Source organism: Ascaphus truei, chromosome 6 (genome assembly GCF_040206685.1).
Source record: "Ascaphus truei isolate aAscTru1 chromosome 6, aAscTru1.hap1, whole genome shotgun sequence".
NCBI lineage: Eukaryota > Metazoa > Chordata > Amphibia > Anura > Ascaphidae > Ascaphus > Ascaphus truei.
In genome coordinates, this window is record NC_134488.1 from 41,806,039 (window position 1) to 41,820,870 (window position 14,832).

Consider the following 14,832-nt stretch of genomic DNA (forward strand, 5'->3'; position numbering starts at 1 on the left):
GGGCGGTTACAGAGGCCCCCGCGCACTTCTCAAAGGCATTTAATTAAATACCGGGGGGAGCGGGCGAAGGCCTCTGTAACTTCACTTACCTTGGCTCAGACGGCTTCTGTTGACGCGTCACCCTGGCAACGCAGTGGGGGTCACGTGGTGCCGTGTTGCCAGGGCGTGGTGTCGAAAGAACGCCGGAGACAAGGTGAGGAGGGGTGGGGGGGAGAGAGCCGGCAGTGGGGCGCAGGGGAAAAAGGTTGCACGCCCCTGCTCTACCCCACCAGGCCCGTGGTTTAGGATTGCATTTCCAATGGAATAAACCACATCAAGGATTAGTTCAGCCTCTGTGCTTGGTTCATGGTATTTTCGGAGCGAGTACTTTGTGTCGTTTCGGGTTCTTTTTTTTAACATTTGTTCCTGTTTGTTTTTTGCCTTGCAGCTGCTCTACAAGTGGACATTGTGCCGGGCCAAGGGGAGATCAGCGTGGGAGAATCCAAATTCTTCTTATGCCAAGGTAAGTGTTCATGTTTTTCTAGGGTAGTTGGACGGCTCCGTTTTTGGGGCGCCGCTTCCGCAAGATGGTCAGATAATGCTCAGGACAAACTCCGTACACCTCGAGAAGGATATATAAAGCAAGTAGGCAGATGACACCCCAAAAAAAAACGTTCACACACTAATTGTTTATTATTATTTATTTATTTTGTTTTACTTTGGTGACATCAATTATATTACAGGAAGTTCTAGACATCAATGTAATTTGGCTTATATTTCCGTTCTCTTCCGGTGGCGGGAGGATACAGTACAATGTAACTAAATACTCTAGCAGAATAGACACTCCTAACACTGGGGATACATCACACCCCTTACCGTGGTTATCAAACGGTCCACGTCGCAGGCGTCACAGGGCGTGAGAGCCGGACAGCAAAGAGACGCAGCACACTGAACATGGCGGCACACAGAGGGAAACCGTGAAGTCCATCACATGGGATGGTTTAATGCGATATTTAGGCCTTGCTTGATATATTAAACACACCGTTGTTACCTTGCGTGAAGACATCCAGATGATAGTTTCCCCCCCCCCCACCTCCCCGAGACGTTTGCCTGCCTTTAAGCTTCTCTAATCTCTCCTCGTTTCCCCGCGCCCCTAGTAATCGGGGAAGCCAACGAGATCTCCTGGTTTTCTCCCAACGGCGAGAAACTGATCAACCAGCAGCAGATCTCCGTGGTGAGAAACGACGAGTACTCGACCACCCTCACCATCTACAACGTCAGCATCGATGACGCCGGGATCTACAAATGCGTGGCTTCCAGCGTGTCGGAGGAAGACGTGGAGGCCACCGTCAGCCTAAAGATTTACCGTAAGTTCCCTTATGTCTTCCCATTAAAGAAAAGGGCGGTGGGGCTAACAAGTTCATTTAGAACCGTGTTTCGTTCCCCTCCCCCCGCCATTTTTTATTCCCGGAATAATGTAGCACTACATTGTATGCAACTTTATAAGCGAATTTACAACTGTATATGAAATAATAAGGAATAACATAGTGGTAAGAACCTGGCCTTTGTAGTGGGTGAACATGCTTTGAATTCCAGTGCCTGTTCTCCTTATGAGTTTGGAGAAGTCACTTTATCTCCCTGTGCCTCCACCACCAGGATTAAGATTAGATTGTAAGCTCCTTGGGCCAGGGACGGATTGTGCACGATCAATTCTATGTGCCGTGCGGCGTAGGGCTGTAACTCCTTCTCTTTCCGTCATTCCCCTGTGTTTCAGAGAAAATGACATTTAAGAACGCGCCCACCCCCCAGGAGTACAGAGAGGGGGACGACGCAGTTATCATTTGTGACGTGATGAGCTCCCTGCCCCCAATCATCATCTGGAAGCACAAAGGCAGAGACGTCACTTTCAAGAAAGACGGTAAGGGAGTCATGCTTTCTGTGTGCCGACCGCACAGTGCACCATCAGGAGGCACCATTGGGGTTATATGGCCTTTGAGGGGGATATGCATGCGAGGTGGAGCAGTAACGTAGCACAGTGTATGTAACTTATTGTTTGAGTACAGACAGTATTGCCTCTTTAGATCTCTTCTACTCACTTTCCCATACAGTACACCTGTGAGCACGGGGCCTGTGTATCGGACAAGGGTTCACAGTTATCTAACTGATCCACTTTTCTCCACGCGTGGACCCTCAAATGAATAATATTTCTCCTCAATCTGTCCCAATATACCATCTGTCACGGATAGCACGTTTGTGAGCACATGGCTAAGGCTGAGTCTCCTGTGTCGCTGTCCGTGCTCATGCTTGGAGAGCGGTGACGTCACCAACTCTCCAAGCATGAGCGGGGTGTCCGCGTTATTTCGCAAGCGTGCATAGGGGTGTCAGTGCAGGCAAGCTGAGCACTTTTCAAAGTTGGGTATTTTTGTTAACGCAAGCGCCAAGCATGGGTGAGCGTCCGTTCCTGCGCACGAGCACGCGCACCGCATGAGACCGGGGACATAAAATTATTTGCAGTGCCTTTTTGTCCCCGTATATTAAGAAAAATTATTGACTTGACGCACAAAAATCTGTTGTAGCAAATGTGTCCGAAAATGTAAATACTCTCTACAAAGCGAGCAACAGTTCAATCAGAGCCCAAGGAATTACTTATTAAAGTTCAGCTTTTATATTAAAAAAAAAATACAGTGCTTAAGTTACAGAAAAAGATTATTACAAGAACATACAATTACAATAAATGCAGAACAGTTTGTTAAAATAACAGGATAAACATAAGCAGTAATGCCTATACTTTACCACATCACAGGCTCTTCCCGGAGAGGTCACTGGTGTAGAAAAGATGAGAATTCACGTGTTTGATCCCAAAACACACCTCTTGCTGAATTCTAACTCATACTTAAAAAGTCAAGACTTATATACTATTCTTCTCTCATTGAAAACAACATAAGCTCATCCCTGTCGTCAATCTGCTCTGGTTGACATTTACGACTTAAAAGAAGAAGAAAAAAAACCTTCTTTGGACTTTTAAGTCTGCCTCAATATATAAAACGCTTCATAACTTTGTTTCTATAATACTTAGCCAAACGCCATCTTCATTATTGCGTCTGTGTACTTAATATTCACGTTTCAACATACAAGTATGACCACATAACCTCTATTTTTGCCTGAGAAACAGATATCTGTCTTTGGCACCTCTTAATCATGAAATGTTTAGCATAATTTGATTCATCCAATCGCAACTGTTACGAATATCTATTTGGTCTTCTTGCAAATTGCTGTCAGGCCAGTGATATCTGCATATTTAATAAAGTCCTCAAAATAAATGGTGACCTGTTTGTCACCTCTCTCTGATGCACAGGGAATATTTTAGGAATGCAAGGGTTTCTTTGAGGCTGACAGCCCATGCTCTGGGTACCGTCTACAGACTTCTAAACTGTACATATTCCACGTGCAAAGAATGTTCAGTGATATAAACACTCTAGTGTCGGATCCACCGTATATAACTGGCAATAATCTTCCACATAAATCCACGCACTGGTACGTGTGAATATAATAAGTATAGTACTTCAGTGATCTGAAATCTTCATGGGGACCAATAGTCCCTGAAGGGGCAGAGTAAAGGGAATTGTCCCACCACTCCACACCTCATTGGGATGATTCCTGGATGTAACTGAACCACGCAAACAATAATGTAAAGACTGTTACTCACATGTCTGGAGTACCCCCGTCCTGTGCTGTCACTGTTAAAGCATCCAAATTCTCTGGATTCGAATTTGTACACATTTCACTGTTAGTGGGGCCACCAGTGATAACCTCAGGTTAAGCTCCCTTTTTAGATCAACACAGAAACAGGAAGGGTCTTGACCTGCTATAAAAACAATTCTTGTATTTTTCAGACAATCTGTAACCCACGTTAACCCTGCGTATGCCAAACTGATTACAATACTTAATATCTTCTGCTATATTCATTACGCTCCCTAAAACTGATCCTGTAAATGCTCCTTATAATTCCTCCCATAACTGCCCCTATAACAGATCCCTTTAACTCCTCCCTTATTGCCCCTATAACTGATCCCTATATCTCCTCCCATACCTGCCCCTATAATGATCCCTATAACTCCTCCCATACTTGCCCCTATAACTGATCCCTATATCTTCTCTCTAACGGCTTTTATTAACACTCATAAACTCTCTCTCTCTCTCTCTCTCTCTCTCTCTCTCTCTCTCTCTCTCTCTCTCTCTCTCTCTCTCTCTTTCTTTCTCTCTCTTTCCCCCTTTCTCTGTCTATTCTTTTCCCCTCTCTCCTTCCTACCCTCCCTCTCACTCCCCCCCCCCCCTCTCTCTCTCTGCAGTCCGATTTGTCGTCCTGACCAACAACTACCTGCAGATCAGGGGCATCAAGAAAACGGACGAGGGGACTTTCCGCTGCGAGGGACGGATCCTGGCACGCGGCGAGATCAACTTCAAAGATATCCAAGTTGTAGTGAACGGTGAGATACCACTGCATGGAAAACCCTGCCAGCAAAACACAGGAAACCGCGTGCAATGGAGTACACGGGACAAACGCACTCAATGACATTAACTCGCACAAGAGCCAGTACTCACAGTAGTGCATTCTCTGCGTGTTCTTTACAACTTTACTTTCACCCTCCCTCTGTCTCCTCTTTCCCATCTTACACACACATAATCATTTGTCCTTCCCAACTCTTACAATGTCACCCGGGATGATGACCTCCTGATCGCTGGTAAAGAAATCCTGGTGTCAGGACGTAGCCTCTAACGTTATGAACGGGACAGGAAGCCCTCCGCTTCTGTTTAGATCACGTTCATCCCTCCTGGTGACCGGTAAATGCAAAAAAAAAAAAAAAGCCCAGGACATTCATTGAACGTCACATGGACCACCAGTGAGCCTGTTCTTGTGGCCTCCAACTCTCGGTCTTCCCTCTCCCTTAATCTCTCCTTCTCTCCTTCTCTCTGCAGTTCCTCCAACGGTACGCGCCAGGCAGATCACCGTCAACGCCACCGCGAATTTGGAAGAGTCTGTTCTCTTGAGCTGTGATGCTGATGGCTTCCCCGAGCCTGAGATCAGTTGGACAAAGTAAGAGCTGTCAAGGCACTGAAAAGGTCCATGAATCCAGCTACAAAAACTGCATGCAGAACACAAGGGGTCCAGTTCAGTGTTTTGTAGCTGGAGCATCTTTCAATGGGAGGTTTGTGGGCTGTAATTTCTTGGACTATTGAGACTGTTAATAGCAGTCTCTCTTAACAGTTCCTCTGATTCCCTTTTCGAGATGTATAGCACAAGCTAGTGCAGACATACAGTACTTAGAATACAATTACCAGATCCACACAGCCCCAGTTGAAAAGGAACTAGCGTTGTACTTCCCAGTTCTGTGCACTTGAGCTGTTATTCAATTTCCCTGCAATGTAACTAAAGGCCCCTTGTGGTGTAGATGTATTGAGATTGTCCTGGATATATCTGACCCATGTTTAGGACCTGGCGCCCCAAATGGGGTAAGTAAAGTACTTATAAATTATAAGGGTGTAGCCTGTCTTTAAAAGAAATCCGTTGTAGACCAAAGTTACACCATTAATTGACGCAACCCATGTACCCTACACTGCAACTGCCCTTGTCTACTGCAGGAAGGGAGAGCTGATTGAAGAGGGTGATGAGAAATTCAGCTTCAACGAGGACAATTCGGAAATGACAATTTACCGGGTGGAGAAGGATGACGAGGCCGAGTACTCGTGCATCGCCGAGAACAAGGCCGGAGAGAACGAAGCCATCATCTTACTCAAAGTCTATGGTAATAACAGCTTCCTACTGAGTGCAACAGCGATTCCCAATCATTAAAGTGCCCCCCCCCCCTCCCTCCCACCCAAAGTATTATTTGGGACCCCCATTCTGTGTTTGTATACATAGAAACATAATTAAGATTTGGGCTCCCAAGACATCCTTTTAAATATGTAGGAATTACACTGAGTGGAATATATTAATTGGCTTGTTGATGTTGGGAAACTCTTTTCTTCCTCCTTTCTTCTCCTCCTGTCTCCGTGACTCTCTCTCTCTTCTCTTGCCTCTGTGATTCTCTCTCTCTCTCCTCTTGTCTCTGTGACTCTCTCTTCTCCTGCCTCTGTGATTTTCTCTCTCCTCCTGTCTCTGTGACTCTCTCTTCTCCTGCCTCTGTGATTTTCTCTCTCCTCCTGTCACTGTGACGCTCTCTCTCTCTCCTCCTGTCTCTGTCTCTCTCTCTCTCCTCCTCTCCTGTCTCTGTGTCTCTCTCTCTCTCCTCCTGTCTCTGTGTCTCTCTCTCTTTCTCTCTTCTCCTGCCTCTGTGACTCTCTCTCCTCCTGTCTCTCTCTCTCCCGGTATCTCCCCGTGTGTACTGGTGTGTGACGTTCCCCCAGATAACACAACATACCCCGTTATAACACGGGCTATCCCAGATATTTCATAGGATTCATATGGCAGTGTTTGTGCAGGATAACACAACATATTTCACCGAGAGGGAACACTGCCGCCCGCTTCATCTCCATGTTCCTCTGTCACCCTAAGGCCCTCTGCTTGGGACAGACCCGAGGATTATTAGTGAACGTGGAGGATCTGAGGTTTCACAACAGAGAGAAACATAGAAACTGGTGGAGATATTTTTCTATAGTCAAAGGAAGTGACAGGCGCAGAGCAGCACATATTTGTTTCCCTTGTATTGAGCTGACAGTATACACTGTGCTGTACATTGAATTTTTGCCAGCCTGAGTCCCTGCCCTGTGGAGCTTACAATCTATGTTTTTGGTGCCTGAGGCACAGGGAGATAAAGTGACTTGCCCAAGGTCACCAGGAGCCGACACCGGGATTTGAACCAGGCTCCCCTGACTCACACTCACTGTCTTTGTCTGTAGAGTCAGCGCATCATTGAGCCGCTCCTTCCGCCCAGCGCATAACCCATAGCAGGGCTCGTCAACTCATTTTCTAAAGGAGCCACGTTTGTCGAGTGTTACGAGTTGCAGGGCTACACGCGTGTTGCAATGTATATTAAGATACATTTAAGAATACTTAACATTTATACTTAAAATTGGCAAGCATCTAGAACAGGAGCGGTCAACTCCAGTCCTCAAGGGAAAGCAACAGGTTATGTTTTCAGGATCTCCCTGCTTCAGCACAGGTGGCTTGACTGAGCCACTGATTGAGCCACCTGGCCGGATGCTGGTACTGTTTGAGCCACCTGTGCTGAAGCTGCTACTGATTGAGCCGCCTGGGCTGAAGACTGATTGAACTACCTGTGCTGAAGCTGCTACTGATTGAGCCACCTGTGCTGAAGCTGGGACTGATTGAGCCACCTGTGCTGAAGCAGCGATATCCTTAACACCTAACCTATTGGTGTCCCGTGAGGACTGGTATTGACCACCTCTGCTTTATAACATCTGTACCATCTATATTTATATTAACCAAGTTTAAGATTGAGTTTCAGTGCGCACTTATCTGCCTGAGTAACAGCAGTAAAATGAGCAGGGCCACTCAATACTGTACTATAGGACACGTGTCTTCCATCCTGAAGGCCTGCGAGACATGCCGTGTACACCAGGCCCCTCTGTTCGGCAGATCTCCAGTCGAACCCCCGCCACGTTCTTTGACGTTCTATCCTTTTGTGTGTTTCTTTGTTTTTTTCCCCCCGTCGCCTTCAGCAAAACCTAAAATCACCTACGTGGAGAACAAAACCGCCGTGGAACTGGAGGAGCAGATCACCCTGACCTGCGAGGCGTCCGGCGACCCCCTGCCCAGCATCACCTGGAGGACGGCGACCCGCAACATCAGCAACGAGGAAAAGGTAAACGTGGCCGGGAGGGGCTCCTGGCGAGAGGGGGCGCAGGCTGGTGATGTCACTGAACGACGCACCTGGGAGCGGAGGGTTAGCCGGACACACACAGACGTTCATTTGTTTTGTAATTCCTTGCTCATCTTCCCGTATCAAGCCACTGCTCGGTTAACTCTTTCGTGGCCAGAGTGGCTGGAAAGGCCGCCGATCGGCTTTAAACACCGGCGGCGTGTCGTGGACAAATTGTTTGGATTTGTGGCTCTGCACTTCCGTAAAATGTCTTGCGGCCCGTTTGCTGATGGCTTAGTAAGTGTGGTCACGGTGCTGTGTTTCTTTGCAGGCCGCTGAGCCTTGAAGTGAGTTGAGCAGGGATGGCCAACTCCAGTCCTCAAGGGCCACCAACAGGTCAGGTGTTAAGGATATCCCTGCTTCAGCACAGGTGGCTCAATCAGTGGCTCAGTCAAGGACTGAGCCACTGATTGAGCCACCTGTGCTGAAGCAAACTCTTAGTGGCCCTTGAGGACTGGAGTTGGCCACTCCTAAAGTATGGGCTCATTGAATTACGCCCCCCTCCCCCCCCCCCAAAAAAACATACATTCAATTTGCCCACTGAATTAACCCCAGAGGTGTTAACTCATTGCAAAGCCTTGCACTCATGGGATTTAAGTTAGGCCCAGACAATGGCAAGAAATCAAGCGTTCAGTGACATCATCACGGGGCGTTATACAGGGGGAGCTGGTGCCTGCAGGATTCAAAACAGACCGATAAGAACCTGCTATCCCTCTGGATCCCATAGCTGCACGTACTCATGTAAGTATGCACCAAAGCACCCCGGAAACTGTGTGCGGATGAATTGTCGCTGTGACAAAGGCAAAAATAATCAGCAGTTTTGACGACCACCCCTGCCCGACACAAACGGGGGTATTTTTCTCTGCCCCGACTGCAGATCCGAGGTAGTTGACAGTAGGGTGTCCGTGCATTGCGGTCATTTCGGAGCAGAATTAACGCAAAGAGCGTCGTTTTCATCTTGCGTCTCTTTGCTCCAATGTGTCAGCTTCATATTTGGGGAGTGTAATAGGGAGGAGATGGATAGACGTTGCATGATGCCCTCATTATAATAAGACATCACTCCTCTCCCCTCCTCTCCCCTCCTCTCTCCTCCCACCCACTTCCAGCTCCCCCATTTTTAAATCTGTGTGTAAAAGTTTAAGGTGCCGCAACTCATAGGCGTCTTAGAATTTGCACCAGATTTAAGAAGCGGTTCCGTTTCATGCAATTCTGCAGCAGAAAATGATGCAGCACTGATATGCTCTAAAACTTCATTAATACACAGCCCCTTATTTAATACATGCATTGTAGTCCCATTTTAGATGTTTCCGCTAGACACTTGAGAAGTATTTGTCATCAATATCTAACAGGATAGAAAATCCACCCCTTCCAAGTATTCATTCCCGAATACCAAGAACGGGTCTTCAGATTTATCCTGGGCTTATTCAAATCACAGGCAATGTCAAAGTTATCTACACTCCCCCCCATCTTCAGTAAAGTTATCGCTCTCTGAGTTACGATAGTAGACACAAGATATTTTAGTGCAGCAAATAGAGGATCTTGTGCTACTGTCCCACACGTTATTCTGCAATTTAAATCAGGGCTGTGATATCGGCCAATCAGAAACGTCCTTCCAGCAAAGAATCACATACAGTATTAATTCACCAATCGAGATGTCACGTGAACAGGGCTTTCATAAACGGAGCACTCTGATTGGCTCAGGCTGCTGTCATAGATACATTGATCTGGAATATATCCCATTCATACAAACCTCACAGGGGAGTTCAGTTCACAGTGTGTCTAGCAATTGCATTTTACCGTTCCCACTTCTATATAACACCCTATTATCACATAAGAGGGATATTCCACTATAGTATTTAAACTTATAGCAAACCTCTTTGCTGCCAGAGTAGTCTTCAGGGCACTGCATTTAAATATTAGTGGTCAATAGACACAATTCATTAGGCAAATGTATTCCAGCCCTTTATTGGATGAAACACTAATTAAAGCACAAGTTCACACTTCTCTAGGCTAAGAGCAATCAGTTGAGTGAGACGCATCAGGGCCGCCATTTTGAATCTGTGTATCTCTGTGTTGCGTGCTCTGCTACTACACAGCCTAGGAGCATCTTCCTCCCCATCCTAACTCAGAGACCTACTGTCCATTACTGAGACGCTGCTCGGGCCACACTAAGATAATGGAAGTGACTGAAATCCCCCCGTTATTTTCCTCCTGCCGGAAGGGTCATCAGATTTCCCACAAATCTGCAAAACTGCTGACTATTTTTGAAACTCTCACCTCTCCTGTCTGGCATTGTTGACCTGACCTAACTGTGTGGTTCAGGTGTACTTGTTGGGCCAGCGCCTGTCCCAGGCAGAATTATACAGTGCTTGTGGCTCTGTGTTCTGCTTTAAGTTACTGTCCTTGGTCTTCGATCTTTACAGTCTCTTGTGTTTTTCTTTATTTTTATCATTTGGAGTCTGAATAAGAAATACTAGGGTCTTCTCCATTTATACATTAATCACGTTCCGGCTTTGTACCAGACTACTCTGGGCCTATTTAATAGAGCATCACGGTACACTTGTACAGATTTGTATGTTTATATATCTATTGATAGACAGATAAAGATAGACAGACAGACAGATAAAGATAGATAAATACAGTATAGACAAAGATAGACAGATAAAGATAGATAAACATATATATATACATATAATATATATAATATACAGTGTTCGACAAACCTATACATTTGCACGCCCCGGGCGAGTGGATTTGACATCGTGGCGAGCTCCTATTGGCCCAAGCAGCACACGTTTTGTACAGTACTAGGTGGCGAGTAGATTTTTTTGTTCGGCGAGTAGATTTTTTGCTGATTTGTCGACCACTGTATATATATATATCCATCAGTCCAGAGAACCGGCACTCCCATATGTGCAGATAAAGGTGGTATATAGGATGCAGAACGTCCAGGTGTCAGCAAGGCAGCACATCTGATTATAAGAACACAGGACCGGCACTCCAAGATCCAAAAGTTCTCGAGAAATAAATGTCACCTTTTGGATCTTGGCGTGCCTGTCCTGTTTTCTCATATATATCTTTGCAGTGTACTGTATGTACTCAGCACTGTGCAGAGGGAGCATACAGATGATTTAAAAATACAAGGCATTTGATATACATACAGTATCCAGTATACAAAGCAAAAAGGGACTATATACACATACGTATGGACAAAGGAAAGACCTGCCACTATCCTGTGCATGATGTAGAATGTGAGTTGATAAATGTTATGGAGGATATGCAGTAGTTAGTCATTGGTCATAAAAATGGGTAGGTGAAAATGATTTGCATGTTCTGTAGACCCCCAAATATTATATAATGCATCAGTAACATATGTCACACACGTGGAAATGTGCATATTGTGCACTTAGTGATGCTGTAACGCACATTTCTAATCCGATCATTCAAATCTATTCAGCCTACGTCAGCGGGAATGTCCCATGCCAATAAACTTATTCTGTACTGCAGGGGTTCTCAACGTCCGGTCCTCAAAGGTCACCGTCGGGTCAGGTTTTAAGGATATCCAGCTTCAGCACAGGTGGCTCAATCAGTGGCTTGGTGAAAGACTGCACCACCTGTGCTGAATCAGGGACTGATTGAGCCACCTGTGCTGAATCAGGGACTGATTGAGCCACCTGTGCTGAAGCAGGGACTGATTGAGCCACCTGTGCGGAAGCTGGGATACCGTGAAAACCTGACCTGTCTGGGGGGGTCTTGAGGGATGTAGTTGAGAACTCCTGCTGTACTGTAATGAAAATATATGGGCCGCTACACACTTCTCTATGGCTTGCTATCTTAGCTTGTGATGATTAAAATCCCTCCAAATTCCATATGGGGAACAGTATTGGGAGAAATTGGATACTTTGAATATGTGGTGGTGATGTGCGAACGGTAGAAACGGCCTTCTGTGGGATGTTGTTTTATTGTGGAGGTGCTTCAGTACTTTACTGTCCAACGTTGAACAATAGATGTTTCTCTTTAGTTGAGAGATCAGCGTGGATGTCCATACACAAGTATTATTGCTATCATTATTAATTTTTAGCACTCCATGTTCCACAACGGAGTACAATAGTGTTGGGTTAACAACAACCGTCAAATTAAAGCATTTAACATACACTGACTGGTACAGTAGGTAAGTCGAGCTTCCATAGTGCTTACTCAACCCCTAGACCATGGATGGCCAACTCCAGTCCTCAAGGGCCACCCACAGGTCAGGTTTTAAGGATATCCCTGTGTCATCACAGGTGGCTCAGTCTTTGACTGAGCCACTGATTGATCCACCTGTGCTGAAGCTGAGATATCCTTAGAACCTGACCCGTGAGTGGCCCTTGAGGACTGGAGTTGGCCACTCCTGCCCAAGATGAATGCCTAATATTACCATAGTTGATCGCCTATACATCAGGTTTGGCTTTCTGGGAAGAAATGAATCTGCCACAGAGTGAGCGGAACCTAATGACCGTGACGTGTGCTGCTCCTTGGCATGGGTTCTGATCTTTGAGGAACCAATGGAGCCCACTGGACAGTGATGAGAACCGCCGAGTCCAGCCTTGTCCCTTTTCGGGAAGCTGTGTCCTTTCTAAGGTCTGGTGCAGCATTCTTTGTTCCGAATGTATGATATTCTCAGCCGAGGGGTTCGCCGCGTGGCATTGAAAACTACTCAATAAATATTCCCTTCACCTCATGTAGAATAAGCCACCATATTTATAGGTACCAAATTTAACAACAATATTGTCCATTTTGGGCCAAATGTTGGCTTTACTATAGCTTTAGAAACAAGTAGCCACATGACTAAATGGTTTCCATTGAATTGCTGTGTTATGGCCAATAGCAGATTGACATATATAGTGACGCAACAAGATCTCGTGCCAGCATCATACTCTTCTGTGCATTGTGTCTGAGTATTCTTACTTGGCCTGTCCCCTCTGGGTTTCTTTCCAGTGTAATTGCAATAAGCCGGATGGTTCAAAGGTTCTTAAGAACATGGAGATCTGCGATTAAAAGGAACAAATGATAGTGACTCGTCTAAGTGTTTCCAACACAATTGACATAAATTATAGACCCGTAGACGATTTACTTATACTAAGTGCATTCATTGTGGAGAATGTCGTTCCGAAACCATTCTTTCTTATTAATATACAATCTGTAACTAGTACGTGTACTTATTAGTTCTGCGAGGGCATGCGTTTCTCCTCCAGAAGGACATTCCGTTGGATGAATACATTAGGACACATTATTATTTTTAACCATGTACTGCCAGGGTTGCAGGCTTTAAGGGAGTGGCATTTTCCAAGCGTTAGCATAATGTAGATAAGGATCAGATTTAGGAACGATGGGGCAAGATTTCGGGTATGGAAGGGTTAATAAAATGCAGCAAAGCCTTTGGTAGTGGATTATGAGAATAATAGGCGTTTAAATATTAGGTATGAAGTGGTATGTTAGTAGTGTGTGTGTGTGTGTGTGTGTGTGTGTGTGTGTGTGTGTGTGTGTGTGTGTGTGTGTGTGTGTGTGTGTGTGTGTGTACATAAGCAAGACATTGATATGTGAGTGGTTCATCTTTGTCACCTGAGTTAGAATGCTTTGCACAGACAGTTGAGATTCCGCCCCTGGAAGATGTGTACTTTGGCTTCATGCGTTAGGTCAGAAGTCAGCCTCTATAGACTGTTCTGTTTTACTCCCTACAACACCCATGTTTGCTTTGTCTTGTTGTGTAATGTGTTTTCCGGGTGCCTGTTCCATCAAACCTGTCCACATGTAACGCACGTGTTATGATGTACTTACCTACTGTAGGCTTTTCCTTCATCTTGTTGCCCAGTTGGTTGCCTCACTTAAGAGGCAGTGGCCAGCTGGAGTCACCAAAGGAAGATGACCATAAGGACGCAGAATTCACCTCTTAACCTCTTTATTTCATGACACTTTTTCAGCTATCTTTGGGAAGTCAAACCATCAGGTTAGTAAGGATGGAAGACCAAACTGGGGATCAGAGGAGAGATCCATGCTTCTTCTTGTGAATTATTTATTGTGTGCTTACTGAATTCATATCTGAAAACGCTTGCTAAGGGTTCTTCCACGGAGCACATTGAGACAAAGTGGTCGCAAGGAGTTGACATTGTGGTGGTTCTCCTACTTCTAGAGAATGGTTTCTTAATAAGAGGGCAATGCATTCACCCCAAAATGTACTAGATATTGAATGTTTTATTACTTAAAGAAACATGTATATAATCTCTTTCCCTCAGTACACTTTTCTCAATGACATTAACAGCATAGGGATGTCTTGTACATCAGCGGGTTTTAACAAGGGGACGTATGTTAAGTTTGCTCTATTCGTCCCAGTTTAAAAAAAGGCGTTGATGGGAATAGGACAGGGGCGGGCAACTCCAGTCCTGAAGGGCCACCAACAGGTCTGGTTTTAAGGATATCCCTGCTTCAGCCCAGGTGGACTCAGTCGAAGACTGCGCCACTGATTGAGCCACCTGGGCTGAAGCAGGGATATCCTGAAACTCTTGCCTGTTGGTGGCCCTTGAGGACTGGAGTTGGCCAGTCGTTGACTGAGCCACTGATTGAGCCACCTGTGCTGAAGCAGTGATGTCCTTAAAACCTGACCTGTTGGTGGCCCTTGAGGACTGGAGTTGCCCACCCCGGGAATAAAAGTTAGTAACACAATTACAGAAGACATATGACCCAAAAAGACAGTTGGCAACCAAGACCTCCCCTTCTTATTCAGTACAGGAATCTGATTCAGCTTTCGGAAGAGGTTAGGGATCAGTCACGTCTGATCACCGATTCCCAATGAGAGTCATCCTTACTAACCGTTGGTCTGAATTCAAGGAGAGCTGACCTTGCATTTCTTGTGGCGTGACCTTGGCCATCGGAAAGTTGGGGAAAACGATTACAAGCCTACACAGAAGCCTCTCAGTTATATGATACAAGTCCTACT

At 45.7% G+C, this 14,832-nt stretch overlaps 1 protein-coding gene across 7 annotated transcripts in view; it reads left to right on the forward strand.

Moving 5' to 3' along the window:
- The window catches only part of NCAM1 (neural cell adhesion molecule 1), a 215,364-nt gene that overhangs the window by 140,259 nt on the left and 60,273 nt on the right, over nt 1-14,832 (forward strand). For all 7 annotated transcript variants that reach the window (XM_075604028.1, XM_075604029.1, XM_075604032.1 and 4 more), the window contains exons 2-8: nt 428-502; nt 1,137-1,346; nt 1,754-1,897; nt 4,329-4,466; nt 4,957-5,074; nt 5,620-5,783; nt 7,660-7,802. In XM_075604028.1, coding sequence (XP_075460143.1) covers nt 428-502; nt 1,137-1,346; nt 1,754-1,897; nt 4,329-4,466; nt 4,957-5,074; nt 5,620-5,783; nt 7,660-7,802 — 992 coding nt within the window. The remainder of the gene's footprint in view (nt 1-427; nt 503-1,136; nt 1,347-1,753; nt 1,898-4,328; nt 4,467-4,956; nt 5,075-5,619; nt 5,784-7,659; nt 7,803-14,832) is intronic.